Below are 20,651 nucleotides of genomic sequence, written 5' to 3' on the forward strand. Positions count from 1 at the left end.
AAGTATGTCAGATTTTTTTCTGTAGTTCTATTCTATCTAATCCCTCAATGCTGTGTTTTTATAAATGTTATTTTCCACATTTTTTCAATGTATTTTTGGAAGGAATATGCATTAACTTATATAATGTATGACAAAAAAGAGTTTAATTTTCAATTTCTCGTGACCTCAATTATGTTGGAAAATCAAAGTTAATGGGTTCAGAAAATAACCTACTTCAAATTATAACAATTCTTCATAAATCACATAATAAACTACAATGCAAATGCAATAAAAGATAATTTGACTCAGGTTTTACGAAGCATAAATCATTCAAATCAATTTGACTAATGTTAGAGAATGTAAGTAGATGGTGTTATAAATCAAAGAGTTTTCATGTTTAGAAATAGGAGTGTTTCTGTTGCAACTGATATGTCTGATACTTTTGCATTTATTGTCAGCAGGACCCAGGTGAGAAAAAAAATGGTTTTTTCAGGCTAAATGCTAAGAGGTCTGAAAATCATTATAACATTATCTTACATTTTTCTTTTCTACTTTCATTATTCAGATGACACAAAGATTGCACTACACCGGAAGGACAATGGGGGTAAGTTATATACTTGCCTAAGTGTGACTCTAAGATGGTCACAACATCTCTTCATGATAATCTGTTGCAATTAGTCTTCACACATCATTAATTTGAGTGACATTAATACCTTTCATTAACTGAAGAGACTTCTTCATTTTCACATTGACATTGCTGTGTGAGTGTGTGTCTTAAGAAGATTTATGACTTGGAATTTGTTTTAAACTACAAACAGCTTCTGTCTGTATGGCCTTTACACTTTTTACATGTGTTGTTATTTGATTTGATTAAGCTAATTAATAAAATACACAACTATTAAAATAAATAGAAATAGATATTGTCAAAGAGCTGTTAGCATCATTTTAAAGAGATTCCTAATGTCTTAGATAAAGATTTGCACACTTATAAACTAGTTACAGAAGAATTATCCCTATTGCAAAACCATCTAAGCACTTTCGCAACAATATAGCAGGGTAATGCAACATTTTGGTAAATGAGAAATTACATTATATTGAGGTTTTTCTATAGCTTCAATTTATGCCCTACATCTGCCTCTGCTGTCTGTACTTACAAAATTACAAAACAATTACAAAATGTTTAAGGGAATTATTCCAGGTGGAAATTGCCTCTGGAGGTCTGTGACACATGGGAGTACTAAAAAGTTCATTTCTGTATAATGATGCAGGTGTCAGCAGAGATACAGTATGTTCAATTTATATTATCAACACAGCACTATTTTTTTCTAGAAACTTTCCTATAGGTTGTAAATCTTGTAGCTGACTTGTATTTCCATATCAGATTTCCACTTTGTTGGTAATGTTTTATTTTTTTACTGACTGATTCTATCCATTTTTAAATAAAATTGGTTCTTGCTTTCTTGTACAAAAGTGCACACGTCAGTTTACTCCTAGACCCTTTACTCACCAGTGATTGAAACAATTCACCGTACAGTGCTTCTAGTGAAGCAATAAATCATTTTGTCATTAAGGACATGTAAGCTGCAGGCTGCTTTAAATGTGAAGATATATTATACAAAATCACAGCAACTTTGTCTTCAGAGTCATTTTAACTTGAGGGTGACTTGAACCATTTAAAAGGTAACATTTATCAAACATACCCATTGCTTATGATTCGGAGGACTGCAGCCCCAGTCTAGAAGAGAGGCGGGAGTTACACAATGAATGTAAATGATTTGGAGATATAATTTAATTGAGACTCCAATTGCCGCACACATTCCTGTATGATGGCTCTTCAACAAGAAACACATTATCGAACAGTTTGTGATCATGAAATCTTATTTACTGTAGTCAAGAGAATTAATTCAAAAGACTGGCCAGAACAAGACTTGATGTAACTTGTCAATGACAGAGGAGGCTTAAAAAGTGACACGAGACACGTTTAGATGGGATACAAAAGGAATATTTTTAAATACAATTAAAAATATTTTGTTCCATGTATTCCATTTATAGTAAGCTAAGGTACAATTTTAGATTATGATATGATAATACCTCATTGTCTGATTTCTCAGGAATTCGTTTAATGATTTTATATAATCAGAGTGCATAGGTAGTTGAATGACAATTTTATTATTATTAATCTGTGGAACAGAGAACAGCAACAGTGACTAAACATGGAACTTGTAGGGTTTGTGGCTATTCAAGTAAGATAAAAATGAGAAACATGTCTTGGTGATTTAAATTGTATACAGAAAATCTTTAATATTATGTAATTAATCAAACCATGCAGTTAACGTTCCACTTAGGTTTAATATGTATGGAAGTTTCATCATGAAACGTTGAGTCTTGTGTGTGAAAAGTATTTAAAGAGATATATCCTGTTAAACATTTTGGATGGACCTTGAGTTATGGAGAAAATTAAACCATGTCTTTCAGTTTAGTAGTAGTGATCGAGAATATGTACTATAGGCTTCAGGCTTTCAATTTTATTAATCCTGTTACAGTTCAAGAACAAGCAAAAATTAAAGAATCAAAGATAGTCAATCACATTGACTGTTATCCTTGAGGCAAATTCAAAAATGGAAGAAAAAATTAAATTCCTGAATGCAAGTGTTCCACTTCGATAATTGAAAATCAAGCTGTGGTAGAAAGGCATGCTGAATCTCTACTGCTTATTTCAATCCAGTTAAAACCTGACCAAAATTTAGAGCTGTACAACAGAAAAGTATAAGAAAAAGGGTTTTGAATGATCATTTTAGAAAATAAACATTGAACATATAAAGAACAAAAGGATATTCAAAAACAAAAGAAAGAAGAAGATATAAAAAAGATTTTGTAAATAACAATGCATCTTTCCAGACTGTCCAGTTATTGAACAAGCATAGCTAGCTGTACTTCTTTTGATAAGAACAATTTCTATAAATGAGTAGATCCAAGAATTAAGCAGAGTTCAGTCTTTACCCAACTCAACAAGATAGATCTGAGGCTCATTCACAAGGTTATAGCAGTTAGATCTAACAGTAAACTACAGAAAGCCAGAAACTCTTTATTACAGGTCTTTATCATAGTATACTAGTTTTTCCTGAAAAATGTTCTAAATTATATTTCAGTCACCAATAAGTCAATAGAGTCTCTCCTAAAGCTACTCAATAAACAGTCATCACATTGCAGTAATGACTTCAATTAGTAATGTACTGCAATTTATGCACATAAACTTGGTGTAAGAGTGATGGTCGGTGGCCATTGACACGTAATAGCGCATCCATTTTATTCATTATTATCACAGGCAATGAAGCACTAAAATGAACATGTACCTGTATATAACGTGTCAGGGGAATAGTCTTATTTTTTTGAAGAGATATCAAATACTTAATAACACAGAAAATGAGTGATATAATTAGGCTGCATAAAAATATAAAAAATAACTGTAACGAACAGTTCTTTCCGGACCCTATGCGGACGACACAATCCAAAGAAGTGGGGAAACACTGGGAAAACGTCATGCAGGAATACGGGGCTGAAAACAGGGGGGCGTGTCCAAAGTGCACTGGTGCATGGGGGGAGGTGTGGCCGAGGCAAACAATCCAAGAGAGTAATCCTTAGAGGGTATCCAAAAACACAAGAGTAAGTCCAAAGCCAGGAGATCCATCAAAACAAGGAATTAAAAACCATGAACCGGGTCGGAACCGGCGGACTAGGAACAGGAACAGAGGTTAAAACCTTAACGGGACCAGGCGCTTCCAGGTCCCGGACTCGCCTGGTGCGGAAACCAGATGCAGAGCCAGGATGAGCGTCAGCGCCTGGCTTTTAAGGTGGGCTGGAAAAAGGGATCAGGTGCACAGAATAAAGTCTAAAGTGAAAGGGCTGGAGCACCCTTAAGGAGGGGGGACTATAATCGTGACAATAACAATCCCACATAAAGCATCGAGTATGTTATACAGTATATTGCAGTTGAATTTTCAGTAGATACAGAATATTGCATGTGTTCTTCTTTCATGGATTTGAAACCTGCTCATATAAACAAACACTTCCTTCAGCACTTGCAGAATTGGTAACACCTTTCATATACAGTGTCTTTTGGCTTTTGGTGGGGAAACATTATAAATGATAAAAAATTTATTTTAGCCTGTCAGTGCAGAAAATTCAAATTAATATGTTTGCTTTTCTTTTTTGCATTCTCTGGACAGATTCCAGAGCAATACTATTTTCACCACTGTAACAATAATATATTATGTTTTCATTTTTACACTATGAGGTTTTGGCTGTGGAGCCTTCTTTGGGTGTAAGCTTACACATGAAGAAGGCACCACAACCGAAATGGTGTGTTTTTTTTCATCTCTTTTCAGCATGGAATAAACCTATTACTTGTTCCTCTAATTACACGCCCCACTACTACCACTATTAGAGCATTCACTCCTTAGTTTTTCCAGATTCTAGATTGAAGAGCAGTAATCCTTACAGAGATCCTGATGGTACTCCACAAACTCTTGTACTCTGTGTACAGTATATAGTAGAAATTTGAGTGATATCAGTACTTTATGTATGTAATTATGTTTGCTGTCCAGGAAGTTGATAGAGAAACTTTTATGCCCAGAAAAGGAAAGATGGTAGAGGCCACATTGGCAAAGAGTTTGAGATATGAATGGAAATTGGTGAACTTATACTGAAATTGCTGTAGATGTCTTGTTTAGGTGGCAGCACAACCTAGTCATTTCTTGTTGAAGTTGGGGTGAGACAGGAGGGCAGTTAATTCTACCTCTTTGTATTTTCTTGTACAGTACCTACTGCAGCTGACAAAACTGTTGCATTCAAGGTGCTGTAAACATATCATATTATGATCACAGTTCCCTGATACCTGACAATCCTGCTCAGTCTATCTTTCTTGAAATTGATTAAGGATGCCTTAGTTTCTTTAGCCTTAGGAAATTGAATTTCAGCTACTAAAATGTCATGTTATGTTTTCCAATCTATGTAACGAAAGCTAAAACCTTGAAAGACTATCTTATTATTTATATCTAAACCTGAGGTATACCTCTAACATTGTGCCCTTTGAAGGCTTTTTGTAAGTGTGACCCATGGAGAGTCCCTTGTTTCAGTTAAGTGCCTGTGCCTGAATGCTTGTTTTGATATAGAGATGCAGCCACTCAGAACATCCGTTAATTCTTAGTACTGCATTGGCGATACTGCAGCATTGTACGTTATGTAATTTACTGGCGAATGAAAATCGATAGTGGTTCTTGGTAGCAGTCTGGGGTTTAATGGGTGGTCAAGACATACTGTAGGTCTCTGAAATGTCTTGTCTGTAAAATTGTAATGTACATACAGTAGGGAAACTTGTATGTTGTATATTTATTTTTTGTGTAGTGTGGTGTGTATTGTCATTGTTAAGAAATATTTGTTTAAGTGTGACTGAATTATTACCCTTTTCACCAAAGCTGTGACAAAGAACAAAGAAATCATGTGCCTTTAACTATACCATCCATGAAAATGCTCAGGTACAGTATATTCTCGGTGAAATCCTTACAATTTTGGGGGTCATTTACTGATTTTAACAATATCATATATAAACAATATATTTCTAAACAACAAATAGGAGAATTTCTGGTGAAGGAGAATCTCTGATGCTCATTGAGAAAAACCAGAAACAGTGGAATGCCAGAATGCAGACAGAATTTAGTATTTTCTTAAACAGGTCTATTTTTATGCATCTGTAGTGCAATCCTGTACTGTTTACGTAAAAAGAGTAACAAATGCTCTAGGGGAAAGGAATCAACACATTGTTCACTATATATAATAGAGTTCTTAGTGCTTTGCCTAAGCATTTAAAGTCCACGATAAAAAATTCTTTCAGTTTTGCCCCAAAACAATTTCTTTGTTTTCTGATTGGAACAGGTGTCCTTAATTAAAATATAGTAGTTTCATCCTAATTCACAATTCCAGAGGGAAAAAAATAAGTGCCCCCCAAAAATGCATTTTTTCTTTAAACTTTTTCATAAGTATCCTGTTCCAGCTCTGCATTTTCCATTTTGTATTCATACAGTATAGATCGCATTTTCACTTCTTGCATGCAAAAAGTATACCCACCATCTGCACATCAGGTGTTTGCCCACATATGAATTTTATCAAAATCTTTTTTAATTTAATTTTACAGTGTTTGTTAACCCTACAAAAATGATAAGATCTTCAAACATGACTAGTCTACTAGCATTTATTTATTTTGGAATTTAAGAAGTGTTACTAATGTTTACAGTTCACATATTGATTGTCTAAATCAGACTCAGTGTGTAGGAATGCAAAAAGGCACAGAGCAGTTTAGTGCACGTTTGACAAGTTTACCTGGGGACACAGAGGCTTCTACCAGATGAGAGTAATGTAAATTCATAGTGGAGGGGTTGTGAACCAGACTCCATAATACTCTTGGCCTTATTTAGTACCCTTTTTTGTAGAGATGCATTTAGGGTATTCAGTTTTATTTAATTTACCTCAATGAATTTGTTGCTTATCTTCATTAATTTTCTGAACCTATTACAATTATCAGTACTGATGCTACCACACAAACAACTAAGGAAGCATTTTAAAACACCTTTGAAAAGTGTTAAAATATCTTTATCCATCTTAACCTTAGTTTCTGAAGAAAACTAGTCTGTCAGCCTTTTTTTATAAATGGCGTCACTGCATTTATCCCTGTTGTCCATTGACAAAAATCAACAATGGGCAATTTACATGATAAAGACATCTCTCATGCAATTTATACACTTTCTGTCAACTGCTGGGGGAAGGGAAATTAATGCAAATGGTCTCTCCTCAAACTGCTGGTTGATGCTACAATTGCAGTAGAGTTTGTAACGTGAAATGTTTTTAAAAAGCGGACAATTTTCAAAGAGTATTTTCTTTTATGATAAAATAGTTTCAAATATATAGCAAAAGCTCTTGGTACAGATTAATGGAAACCCCAGATTTTGCTATTTGCTACTATCATGATTGGAAACAGTGTTGATAGAACTCTACTCTAATAGAGTTGATGTGAACTCTATTACAAACAAACTGTACAGCACATCATTTAGAAATGTGTTTGGGTCACTAATAAACAATTCATTAATATACAGCACTTACATAATATACAGCACATACGTAAATCTCTTCACTATAATTATATTATTATAATAAACACATACACAAAATTACAAATACACAAAAAGGTAAGGTTAGAAACTTTTAGAAAAACTGAAACTAGGTGATAGACATTGTTTGAATAAAAGATGTGAACATTTTAATAAATAGCAATCTTTAAAATACCAGTGGTCTGAAGTCTTTTGTTTTCCTTGCAAAGTTATAAGCCAGCAGCCATATCACTCTGCAACTTACAACTGGCAACCCACTGAAGCTAAGCATGTGTGAGCCTGGTCAGTACCTGGATGGGAGACTTCCTGGGAAAAACTAAGGTGGCTGCTGGAAGAGGTGTTAGTGGGGCCAGCAAGGGTTGCTCACCCTGCAGTCTAAGTGGGTCCTAATGCCCCAGTATAGTGACGGGGACACTATACTGTAGACAAGCGCCGTGTTTCGGATGAGATGTAAAACTGAGGTCCTGACTCTCTGTGGTCATTAAAAATCCCAGGGTGTTTCTCGAAAAAGAGTAGGGGTATAACCCTGGTGTCCTGGCTAAATTTTCCATTGGCCTCCTGATAATCCCCATCTATGAATTGGCTTCTCCGCACTTCTCCTCCCCACTGATAGATGATAGCATTACTCTGCACTCCTCCCCACTGATAGCTGGTGAGCATTCTGGCGCACTATGGCTGCCTTCGCATCATCCATGTGGATGCAATGTGGATGCACATTGGTGGTGGTGGAGGGGAGACCCCGTTACCTGTAAAGCACTTTGAGTGGAGTGTCCAGAAAAGCGCTATATAAGTGTGAGCAATTATTATTATTAAAGTTATTGACATCTGAAACACTGTGTGTCAAAAATCAAAAGGCATTTAAAAGAAGTGAAGGCTGTAAAAAAACCATGCTTAACAAAATGGAAACCGTTTGATATATCTAAATCATTTTGTTAAGATGCAATTAAGTTCAGAAAATCAAAATCAAGCTAATATCTTTACATATGAAATAACTTTACTGCAGTGTCACATCAAGCAACCAAAACCTCTTGGGAAAAACTAAGGTTGCAGCTGGAAGAGGTGTTAGTGGGGCCAGCAGGAGGTGCTCATCCTGTGGTCTGTGTGGGTCCTAATACCCCAGTATAGAGACAGGGATACTATATTGTAAAAAGGCGTCATTCTTTGGATGAGATGTAAAACCGAGGTCCTGAATCTCTGAGGGCATTAAAAATCCCAGGTGTTTCTCAAAACAAGTAGGGGTAAATCAGGCCAGGTTTACCATTGGCCTTTATCAATCATGGCCCCCTAACAATCCCCATCTTTGAATTGGCTTCATCACCCTGTTCTGCTCCCCACTGATAGCTGGTGTACTGGTGCCCTATGGCTGCTATCGCATCATCCGGGTGGATGCTACGTACACATTAGTGGAGGGGAGTCCCAATTACCTGTAAAGTGCTTCAAGTGAAGTGTCTAGAAATGCGCTATATAAGTGCATAACGCAACCCAAGTGCCACCTATCTTCTTTGAGCAGTAAGGAGCTGAATTTGGCATGATGAACAAAACTAGTATACCGCAGTGCACCTTTCCCTAATGCGGATACATATACTGTATCTATTGCAGTGTTTCTGAGAACAGAGTACCATTTACCTTTTAGTGTAGAATACTGTGTGAAGTTGTTAAAACAGGTGGCTGAATTTCAGGATCTGCACTACCAGCATCTTGAGAGCTGTTGCTTTCCATGTTTGGTTGTAATGAGTCCCTGCAAGGAAATTTGTTTCACTGGGGTAGTTCAATTTTAAACAATCCAATGCTGCAGAAAATGACTATCGTGTGCATAAGGCATTATATATGATCTCAAGCAAAACAACCTTTTTAAAAAGCTTGTTTGATTGTGACGTATTAGGTGGAACATGTATAAATGTCCACGTTTAGTAATAAAAGTGGCCTATAGCTTATGCTAAAGTGGATCAAATTGGTCTTTATCTTCATAAGAAGAAATGAAATTAAAACTAATTTTCTGACCTGTATTTTAAGACACTTTTTTTTCTCTCACAGCCAGCAGAAGCTCAGGTACAATATGAGAATGCTGCCAAGGCCAGGATTTTGGCTTGATTGAACAACTGCCTTCAACACCTGCAGAGTTATGTGAACATCTAAAAGCCCCACCTATTTGGCAGTCCGCTGGGGTAGTTGCAAGTAGTTTCAAGAATATTTTAATCTTAAGCAGGTTGGGCAGACTTCAGAGGTACAGAGTTATGAATAGAGGTTAATAAAGTCTTTGCTGTTCTGTGCAGGAGTATAATACACAACATTATTATCTTTAATTGAGTCAGAGGAAACTAGACATTTTGTTTAAATCTAGGTGTAAGCACTCTTTTGGAACATTTTCATAATAACTGCCTATGAGAAATTCAGCTCCAATACCGATAAGGTTTTCAAATAAAAAATGTTAAAGCAGTTAAAATTATATTTTAGTTCTCCACTTATTAAATTCCATCCATCCGTTGCCTAACTGCTTCATCCTGTTCAGGGTCATGGGGGAACCAAAGCCTACAACAAAAGTAACAAGCAACAGCACAAGGAGATAGAAACATAGACATACACTCACTCTCACCAGGGCCAGTTTTCCAAGCAAGCAGTTAACCCACCACTATGTCTTTGGACTATGGGAGGAAATCAGAGCACTTAAAAGAAAACCCATACAAACAGGGGGAGAAGAACAAACAAACAAGGAATTGGACACAGGGCCCCAGTGTGCCAAGGCAGCAATGCTAATCACTGTGCAACTGTGCTGCCCTGGTTGTTGAATTGTAATTTCTAATTGAGAGATTAGAAATTAGAATTGGAATCCATTACATTTTATGTTCATTATAGAAATAACATAAAAGTCCCTAATGAAGCATTTAGTGACTTCTCATAGAAAACGAGGGGTCATTTCTATTTTATTTCTTGTCCTGAAGTTCTCATGTTGAAATAAGAAGCATCTGAATTAAAATTAATTTATTTGAACATATTTTAAAAAACAATGCGCTTGGTTATAAAAAGGATACATGATATATTGAAAGAAAGATTGGTAAACAAAAATCTAATCAGTAAAATATTTTTTTTCAGAAAAAAAATAGAATTGGAGTTTTAAAAACTTCTGGTCAATGGCCAGTTTCAGATGTATTCTACAAATGCAGTTGTATATACCATATATATCATATATGAGGTTTTAACTGAAAGTTCAGAAAGATTCAAGATTACTCACTTTCATTTTTGCCTTCCTCCTTACTCCTGTGTTGTGCATAGTTTAGGACCATGTGCAGACAGGAAAATCCGGAAGTGACTGGAAAAGGGCTACGGGTAAAACACGGCTAGGAATGAAAGGGATGGCAAACAGGGGGCGGTGCCGACAGTGATCCAGGTGCATGGGGGAGAGCAGGCGAACAAGTCCAAACGAGGGTAGTCCAAAATGGGAAACTAGGGTGCAGTCCAGGGTCCAAGTGCCAGGAGATCCTTCCAAGACACACAATTAAAACCAGGAATGGGATCAGGGACAGGAACAAGGAAATTAAAAACAGAGTGACGAGGCCAGGTGCACCGAGCCCCAGACTCAGCTGGTCTGGATGCCGTTTGGAAGCCTTTCGGACTTTCAGACGTAGGGTGACTTGATGCTAGACGGGCCTCCGGTCGTCCGCATTCCATAGCAGAGCCCCGAGCTTCCAGAGCACTTGGTTTAAATAAAGGATGGTGGATCCAGGGACAGGTGTACGTGATAATGAAACTAAAAACACAAAAGGGTCAGAGCACCCTCTAGAGGAGGGATGTCGATCATGACAACTCCATTCTCCACCCTTGTAGCAGGTTCGATTTCTCTTCAGCCAGGAAAGATTAGACAGTAAAGCATTGTCTAATTCATGCCTTTACACCTCCTTAAATTATGGTTTGGCCAAATTACTGAAATATACAATATGTATTGTGTATATATATAATAATCCACCAAGTAAACACCATTTGCATTCTTAAATTCAATTACATTGAATAATAGACACACATTCTCTATCGCAGAGTCTTTAAAAACTAGGAAATTAGTGTTGCTATGTAACCAAAAATTTCTCTGATTGGCTGTGATTCTCTTGTTATTGGAATAGTAGTCTATTTAAATTGCAGGTAGATGTGACTGGAAACAGTTACAACCCTACATTTAAGCTTTATAAATGAATGTGGCTTTGATGTAATTATTTTAATGACTTGTGTTGTTGAATTTTCTGTTTGTACTGTACGTATTTTTTTTTTTTAACTAGGAGACAAGAACTGAACATCAGTCTGGTTGCCAAAAGCATCTGTTGCACCTCCTTTACCAGTCCCGCAGCAGTTCAGTCATGGACAGTTTCATACTATTGTAGTATCAGACAGTCTATCCACTTAGTAACCATGTGGGCAGGAAAGAGGGCCATATGATGGCAGAATTATGTGCTTTCCACACTTGCAGAATGATGCAGAACTTTTCCTTTTCACCTGTTAATACTGTATCTGTATCACCTATGAGGATTTATTTCATTCTGCAAAATTCTGATAGCTTGCAATTTTTATGGGTTTTAGTTCACCTTTACTCTTCGTAGTTAATACCAATGTCTTACACTTAAGATACAAGCACGCAGATTGTTGTGCATTTTGTGCTGATTTCTTGGATAGCTGAATTTACACTGATCTCACAGGTTCCCGAATAATACTTAAATTAAAAACTTGTAAATAATGCACTATGAGACAAAGGAGAATTTCCACTTCACATTGCTGCCAAATTAAGAATTTTTATTCACTGAGAGGAAAATGGTTTTGTGCTTCATGAGCTCTGTTTCTAGAACTGCGTAGTGTTGAGAGACTTAAGTTTGTTGTCATTGTTTTCAATACTTCTGTGCCTTCCTGCTTTGTCTTTTCTGTTTTTGATTATATGCATCTTATTATGTCATCAAAGTAATCAGCCCAGCTATACAAGCCAAACAATATGATAATGTATCTCACTTTCTTATTTATTAAGAAACACCATCGTATAATCAGTGACAATCAAATAATAAGACAAGAGGGAGGAAGTGCTCATAATACATTTACAGTACAGTATGTGTATTTAACAATAATATAAGTTCAAGAAAAGGTACTAAAAGAAATATGAAGTATTATCTCTCAGGGTCTACCTAAAGTGGCACCATGACAGTTATATGTATACAGTATAATATGTACATATGTATATATGTATGTCTGTGTTTCATTTAATAGGCATTTTTCTTAAATGCATCACGCTTTACCCTCTGTACAAGGTTTATCATGTGGAAAACCGATGTGCTGCTCCATTAGGCCACTTATTTGATTTTTTACTGCATGCTCATTTTGAAGCTTCAGTGTGTTTAAAATTCTGCTGAGTAGATAATGTTCTTAAAACAAATTTATTAAAGAACTGTCAAGGCTAACTTTTGTATTTAGTCGTAGTGTTGTACAGTAAAACTAATACACTTCTGTCTAGAATCTGTCTGCAACATGCTGACATGCTCAGCTATGATTGATTTATTGATTAATTTAGCAGCTGTTCTCAGCTTCAGACAGTATCTCTCCCACTGTCACTTTAAATTAATGACTTTTACAAATTAAAGTTTGACATCTGTTTTCATGTTGTATATTCTTGGTTTTCTAAATACATACAGATGGTTGATGTGTTTACATGCTCTATTACAAGAGTGAACAATATTCTATTTTTTAACTCAACTAAAACCTGCAATGTTCATAACTTGCAACAGACTTCCTTACACACAACATTGTGATTTAATATGTCTTGATTGGCCATTAAATGTGTCACCTGAAACCCGAAGAAGGTTCCACAGCCGAAACGTTGTTTTCTTTCTTCTCTTTTCAGCAAGGAATAAACCTATTACTTGTTCCATTGCAGCAATTTCATGATTTTATCTAGGACTGAAACAAAAAGGTCTACAGCCCATTTTCTTTTGAGTCAATATCACATTTAAGCAACTAACAGAGAACCACTATTTTTTAGAAAAAATATTTTTAAGGTGAAACAGCATATTTTCATTGGTAAGTTAGACAATTATTTTTTTAATAACATCACTAGAATCTTAGAAAATATTGATTATATTCAACCATAATGCACCTTCACAAAATATTACACACTTACTGCATGATTTATACAGTCTTTAATAAATCATTGGTACAGACTGCAATTTATAACTGTAATTGTCAATATATTGTGATTGGCATCTGGCATACTATTGATCCATTTCAAATTGAGAACAAGTTCAGGGACAGTTCAGTGAGATTTCTCTCATCCCTCACTGAAGCAGAGTAGAACAGCATACCAGAATTTATTTCATGTCTCTACTGGTCAACCAATTTCCCATGCTGTTGGCCATGAAACAGTATTTCACACTAATGTTGTCATGGTTCTAAACCGTCTCTGTCATTCTGATTATTGAAAACATAAAATCACTCAAGCACTTTCTGTGTTGCTATAACAGAGTTGTGCTTTAATGCTTCTCTGTACTGGATTGTCATAACTGTTATCACTTGGGATTATGACAGTAGGCTTTTTGTTGACTGACAGTTTTCACTGTGTGTGGTAACAACAATTTAAAAAAGCAAATTTAAAGTCAGTGACAAACTGTATATCACCATTTCTACAATGTGATTTCTCACTCACAGGCTAATGGAGGTAGAAGCCTGAGTGTGCTTCCAAAAATACCAAAAGATTACACACTTTCTGGAAAAAAGCAGCAGGCAAACCTGGTTTCCAGGTTGGGAATTGCCTTTCTAATAAAATAGTTAAACAAAATAAATCTGGTTAAAGTAAGCTAGGGGGGTACTGGTGAACAAAGGAGAAAACCCTGAAGAGTTACTGCAGAGTTTTAGGACAGAAAAAATCCAACAATTTGTGATGGTTGTCGGTCCGTTTTCTTGTTTTTTCCACACTGGGATCACAACAGATCTCCTTAGTAAATTCTGCAAATTTCCCTCGTCACACTTCTTTTTGTTTTGAAGCAAACCAGAATTCCTGCTGAGCTAGTACAACAATAGAAATAACTCTTTCATCGTGTTTACTTAGACTTGTCATGGTTTTGACCGGATGTTTGTCCTAGAGGCTGACCAGTTTTCTATGGAATAAATTAAATGTATATTTCAAAACAACAAAATATATATGCAAGTATAATATCTGGCTGGAGATATGACCGAAGACAACAAATTCAGTGTCTGATTATAGGAATTACTTTTTTTTCTTGAAAGTAATACATTTTGAAAATTACAAAAAACAGAAAGTGATTCCACTAAAAACAGTTAAGCATTTTATTCTGTGAGATGCTGCATTCATTCGTGAATTTATAAATCATATTGTGTGTAATTGCTAACTTGTACTGACCTTTAACAGCAAGGATTTACTGTGACTTTTCATAAGTTACAAGATTTATATTGAAACTTGTTTATAAAACATTTTTGGTTATGTAAACTGTAATAAAACACATGATCTAGCCTTTTACATCCTTAAGAATTCTAAAGCACTTTACTGTATATAAAGGAGGAAAAGAGAACCACTTCACCCACGTTTTATATGAAGCCATTATGCACCAGAAGCCTCACTAAAAGATCAGGTAGAGAAATTACTTCATCAGCTGAATTAAGCAGAAGCTTTAGACAGGCTAGATCATTCAAATTCAGAGAAGAATTTTGCCAGGACACCATTGTGACACCTCTTGTCTTACAAACAGTGTCATGGGATCTTTGATGACCATGTATTGGGGACCTCAGTTACATGTGTCACCCAAAGTATAATCATCATACTGGGGTTCTGGTTCACACGGAAGAGTGCCACAGACCAGACCAGCCAAGTCTAGGTTCTGATAACTGGTTACCAGCTGATAATGCTGCTGCTGTTATTTAGTTTTTTTTTTGCTTACATCCTCCCTGGTCTTAAAAATTGCACATTGTACAATATGAAACAACTGTCCATAAAGATTAATTTTTTAATCCAGTATTAAAGAATTTGCTCCTTTTATCAGGTTTTCATTTTGTTTGGAATGATTAAATAATAATTATGTCATTATGATGTACTGTAAAATCTCAAATCTTGTAATTTTCTCATTTTGCACATTAACGCTCCGATTGTTTGAAGTGTGTGAGAGAAAGTATTACACATCACACATTTGGTACTAGGGAGTTTGCTGTAAAACAAAATTGCATTTCTTGTATAGAAATACAAACAGAGAAATAAGCACCTAGTTCTAGTACATCTAGCTCCTTTGGTTGTTAGTAACTAAAATATATTAGAATATGAGGGTCATTATTTCATTAATACAAAAATGCCCTAGATTAAAATGCTGCATTGGACCCCTGTGTTTATGGAGCAAGATTTCCATACTCCAGGCTTTGGTTAATATGATTTTGATTTGTATCATATTGCTGGAAACAGGGATGGAATCTCAAGACAATGTATTTTAACATGGGGCTATAAATGGGATACTAGGATGATATTCATTCGACTAAACATACATTAATATACAGTAAACTAGATTCTAGTTCATTGATTGATAGTTAAACATGAGAGTTTTTAGAAACTTGTTATTCCAATGTTTGCCAGTTTGTCCCGACAGGACATTTCTCAAATATTTTCACATCATTTTTGATTCCTACCGCATTTGGCATCTGGCAATGTTGGCAATAACACACACTACTCCAGAGATTCGGAAATAGTTACCAGCACTACAAGGAAAATTACATACGTGGAAAAACGAACCTTTGGAAAGGTGCTTTTTTCCTTTATATTTGTCATCCATCCGTGTTTAATGCACTATTATTTTTCATCTGTGATTAAAATTAGTAAGGCATTCAGGCAACATCAGATGGATGAACAAGCAACAAGGGCAGAAACAAAAGCAGAAGTGCAATGAATTGATTGGTGATACATGTACAATCGATGTCCACAAAATAAAACCCATGGGCAATTTGTAATAATGATTTTGGCTGAGGGTTGCCTCTCCTACTGCTTTCATCAATTCACTGGCTTTTTTCAAACTTTTAAACAAAATACTTTTCATTCCATAGTACTATACCTGTTTCTTCTGATAGTCGATTTTAACTTTTTTAATATGTATGTTAATCCCTTGAAAATCATGTGAAAAGCCATCTTTCTAAAGCTCCTTTTTTTATTATATTCTATCAGGTTTTTTTTTATTTTCTTCTTCATATTTTGAAAATGTTCCACACATATAGATCTAGGAAAAGCCATTTGAAAAATGAAAGCATACCTTTCCTTTGGCAGTAAATAATTCGCTTTTCATTAAGCCTGTATTCTTTATCCTGAAGTGTTGAAAGGCAATTGTTCTTGTGGTTTGTTAATTTAGTTGGAACTCTACAAGCCAGCATTGAAAATAATCCCCATCAGAAATTGGTAGTCTCATATTGCAATAGCTACCTGTATATGCATGTTCAATATCTGTGTTACCAATAAAAATATATAGTTACATTCTAGGCAAACTTGAAAGCAGTAACCTGTTTCCTTTTTCTAGTAACTGTTCATCTTTCCTATTACATTAGTGAGCTGATCTCATACTTAGTACTCAATCTGCTGGAAGGACATTCGGATGTGATGACGCACCCTGTAGGCTTGCTTATAAAGTCACTTTGTATAAAGGTGTTGGATGTTGGAAGATGTTATACAGTCAGTTACTGCAGCATCTGCCCTAGTCACCTAGTACATGTCATTGTTTAAAATATATATTTTTTAACCTTGATAAGTCAGTTAGAACACAAATTCTAATTTACAATGACAGAATGGCGAGAAAAATCAAATTTAATCCTGGGACAGGTTTATAAGGAATATGCCTCAAAACATTACTGCAGTCAGCTGTGTAACAACACGTTAGAGCATGATTAAATAAGGATGCATCATATTTAATGTTGCTGGCAGGAAAGTTACCCGTATAAATATGACAGTTTTCACCAGCAAGAAGCTCAAAGCTTTATTAACCGGTTTTCTCCTAAGCTCTTCTTCAGCAAAGCTATATGCATAGTAGCCATGGTTAGGTAGCATACCCTTAATCTAAAGGAATTAGAACCCAGCCAATAAAGATGAAGTCTTTCAGATGGCCCAACTAATGACAGGTTACAGTATCAGTTGGATAGTATAACAATGGTGGAGAACAGAATTATCTCAGAACACAAATTTGTACAGTTCATTTATAATTGTAGCTAGAAGATTACAACCTGCTAATTAAATTGCCTTGGCTTATCTAACTGCGTTTGGATCTTGAGGCCAAATACTGTTTAATTTTAGCTATGTGATCTTAATCTGAGGCTCCACAGCTGGAATATCATTGTTTCAGAGGCTTTGGAGAATTGGTTCTCTTCAGCTGATGCAATATGAGGTCTCAGTCAGAAGAGGTTTGTACTTTATTTTTTTTCTACAGACTCGCAGTCTCCTTTCAGCAATTCATGATCTAACTTTTAAAAGTGTTGTGGGATCCTTGAGAATAAATTGAAGTTATTGCATACTAGAGAAAAGAAATGTTGCAAATGAGAGGAAGCCATTTGGCCCATCTAGTTCTTTTGGTTGTTAGTAACTAAATGAGATGAGAATATGAGCATCAGCCAGCTGTTTCTTGAAAGAAGAAAAATATCAGCTTCTATAACATCGCAGTAAAACCTGTTCCAAACTTGCAAAACTATTTATTTATGAAGTGCCTCCTGTAAATGTAATATTCTTTTATGCAATATGCAGGATCTTTTAAACCTTGTATGAGATTTTTTTTTTCATCCAGGCATCTACAGTACTTCTCAATAACTAATCGGATAGACAGCAATGTTGATCTTACTGTTACAGAATGCACATCAGGCTCTTTTAGTGTGTAGTGTCTGCTTTAAGAAGAACCTTTGGCCTTCTTTTCACTAAGATGTATGTGATATGGCCTTTCACACATGGAAGAAGCTCATCGTCTTGTTGTATCTGTCTACCTTTTCATGGAAATATAAATTGAAATGCAAGGAAAACAAACGATGTGCATATTATTTGATGGTCTGGTCATTATGTAATATTTAGCTACTTTGCATTTTTATTAAAAGGAAGAAATAAAAGCTGTTGTGTTTTGGGAGTAGTGAGAGAGCTCTGCTGTTCATCCTGTGATCAGTATAGCAGAGAGGAAGCATGGTCAGAGTGACCCCTGCTGGGGGAAAAGCAGAGGCAGGGGAATCCTGTTAAGAGAATATTGAAGAAGTGATACTGGAAATACAGATCTTACCTTAATTTTCAACCACTGCAACCATGCCAACCTTGTCATTTGCACATACTTACTGTATAATGTGGCTTCTCTTATACAGTCCAAAACCTTTCTAAGCAGTTCCCAAAAATGTTCGTTAGAAATCATAGTTATTCCAATTAATACCATTATTGGCAGTGCTATAAATAACTTAATTACTACCTTTATACACAACAGAAATTGGCTTTATATAAACAGACTAAGAATGGGTTAAAGATCCTGTTACGACATTCACAAAGCAGGATTCTTTAGGACGTTATCTTCATACCTGTCTTCTGGTATGTTCCTACTGTATATAGCCAGCTATGACATCGGTGTTCACTGATATAAATTTGTTTGGGGAAAGACTAACATTTCTGTGTCTGTTTTGGCACACCCTCATTTTATCCTAAATCACAAACAGTTTTTTTCCTCTTGCTTCTTTTTCTTTGACTGGAAGCTTACAGAGGTTAGCATTCAGGTAGAAAATTTCCTAAATTCTGTCTTCTACCTTCATTCTATAGAATGAGTAGACTGACTTTGAGTGATGTTTGACAGAAACATATTGAGCTATATCCACCTTACGTCTACCTTATTTGATACTGCCATTTTTCATGTTTGTGTCATTTGTCATGCTTAATCCTGATTTGTAAACCAATCTCCTTTATTCTACTGTATGTATATCCCTACATAGATTCTAGGGATAGCTGCTATCACTTCTTAGCTTCTACACTATAATATGCATTTATGATATTTTGCAGCCTCTCCAGCTGACAGCACAGCTGAACAGAAAGGAGGTAGACTACATGCTGGTTTGATAGTTGGCATCCTATTAATCGTGCTCATCTTGGCTGCAGCCATCCTGATTACTGTCTACATGTACCACAATCCCACATCTGCTGCAAGTCTTTTCTTTATTGAGGTGAGTTCCTGCATGATTTGGTTTTCAAACATACACTGCATCTTTATTTTCACAAATGCACCACGGTAGATTTCCTACATTGCATTCTCAAATTTTTGCACATTTCTCCAGGGCAAGGATTTTGAAGAAATATTAATTTGAGCAACATACACATCTCGTATTCTAGCAAACATTTTCTCAGTAGTGGCAACTCCATTAAATTAAGTTAAAGGCATGGTTCCACAGTCTAGAAACATTTTCATTTGCTATGGTACATTTGTGCATTACCTAAGCTGAACAAATAAAACATTTCTTTAGTAATTAACTGAATTCAAAGAATAAGGCATATAAATTGTGGTGCATTGTCTCTCTAACATCTAGATTTTACAGGGGCAACAGAATGACGTAAACATAAATACTTTATTTCACCACATTATGGTTTTATTGGCAACAGGTTGAATCACAACAAACGGCAAGCTTCCATTTCTAGCTAAAACACAACTTGTATAATGCCAAAGAAGTAAAAAAACAGTAGTCCCCTACAGTCAGGAGGGAGTACACACAAGTCTGCACACTTGAAAAATTGTACCCATGTGCACAAGAGAAGTATAGAGAAACACAGCCTAATAACAAAATCGATTTAACACAATAAAAGTGCCTTACTGAGCATGACAGAGCACTCAAAATGCCTCAGGATATGGGCAAACGGCTTTGCATCCTGTACAGCTTTATTCTCTTATGAGCATTGCTAGATCTCTTCAATGGTTGTATTACATTTCGAAGTTTTAAATTATGATGTGAAAATTATCATTCAGAAATTACAGGTAGTCCCCCAAAATGGAAAAAAAAGTGTGAGGGTTGTTATTGTGTAGAACAGCTTTTGTACTGAAAAGTTGTTAAGACATAAAACATTTTTAAGATGAGCGAATTTTGGATTAAAACAGTAGCTCTTGGAGCATGGTTATCATTAATATATACTTTGGCAGGCAATCTTCCATTAAACTTTACCTATTGGACTCTTAATAAATATTCATGACTTCTTTGTAATTTAAGCTATAAAATATATCATTCAACTAGCCATCATTAGTTCTCCTTTGTTGATAATTCATTGAGAATGCATTAAAGAGTTTATCTTGTTTGCTTGAGCTGATTTAAAATAATGGAGTATGATTGATTGATATTTAGATTTTCTTAGAAGTTACCTACATTTTTAATTTTGTATTGGATTATTGTTCAGTGTCATATTCCTAAATTGCTGTATCATTTTTTATGTCATTATCATGTTGCATTATCCAAAACAAAGTAACATTATTTTTAATGGAATTTCCCAGTGAGAGATATTGCATGCATGTTTTTAAGACCCAC

The 20,651-nt window shown here is 35.5% G+C and overlaps 1 protein-coding gene across 1 annotated transcript in view; it reads left to right on the top strand.

Annotated features, from left to right (window-relative positions):
• The window catches only part of plxdc2b (plexin domain containing 2b), a 215,615-nt gene that overhangs the window by 189,663 nt on the left and 5,301 nt on the right, over positions 1–20,651 (top strand). The window contains exons 12-13 of the mRNA XM_015354546.2: positions 545–583; positions 19,147–19,307. Of these exons, the coding sequence (XP_015210032.1) occupies positions 545–583; positions 19,147–19,307 (200 nt within the window). The remainder of the gene's footprint in view (positions 1–544; positions 584–19,146; positions 19,308–20,651) is intronic.

Source organism: Lepisosteus oculatus, chromosome 6, assembly GCF_040954835.1.
Source record: "Lepisosteus oculatus isolate fLepOcu1 chromosome 6, fLepOcu1.hap2, whole genome shotgun sequence".
In the NCBI taxonomy this organism is placed as follows: domain Eukaryota; kingdom Metazoa; phylum Chordata; class Actinopteri; order Semionotiformes; family Lepisosteidae; genus Lepisosteus; species Lepisosteus oculatus.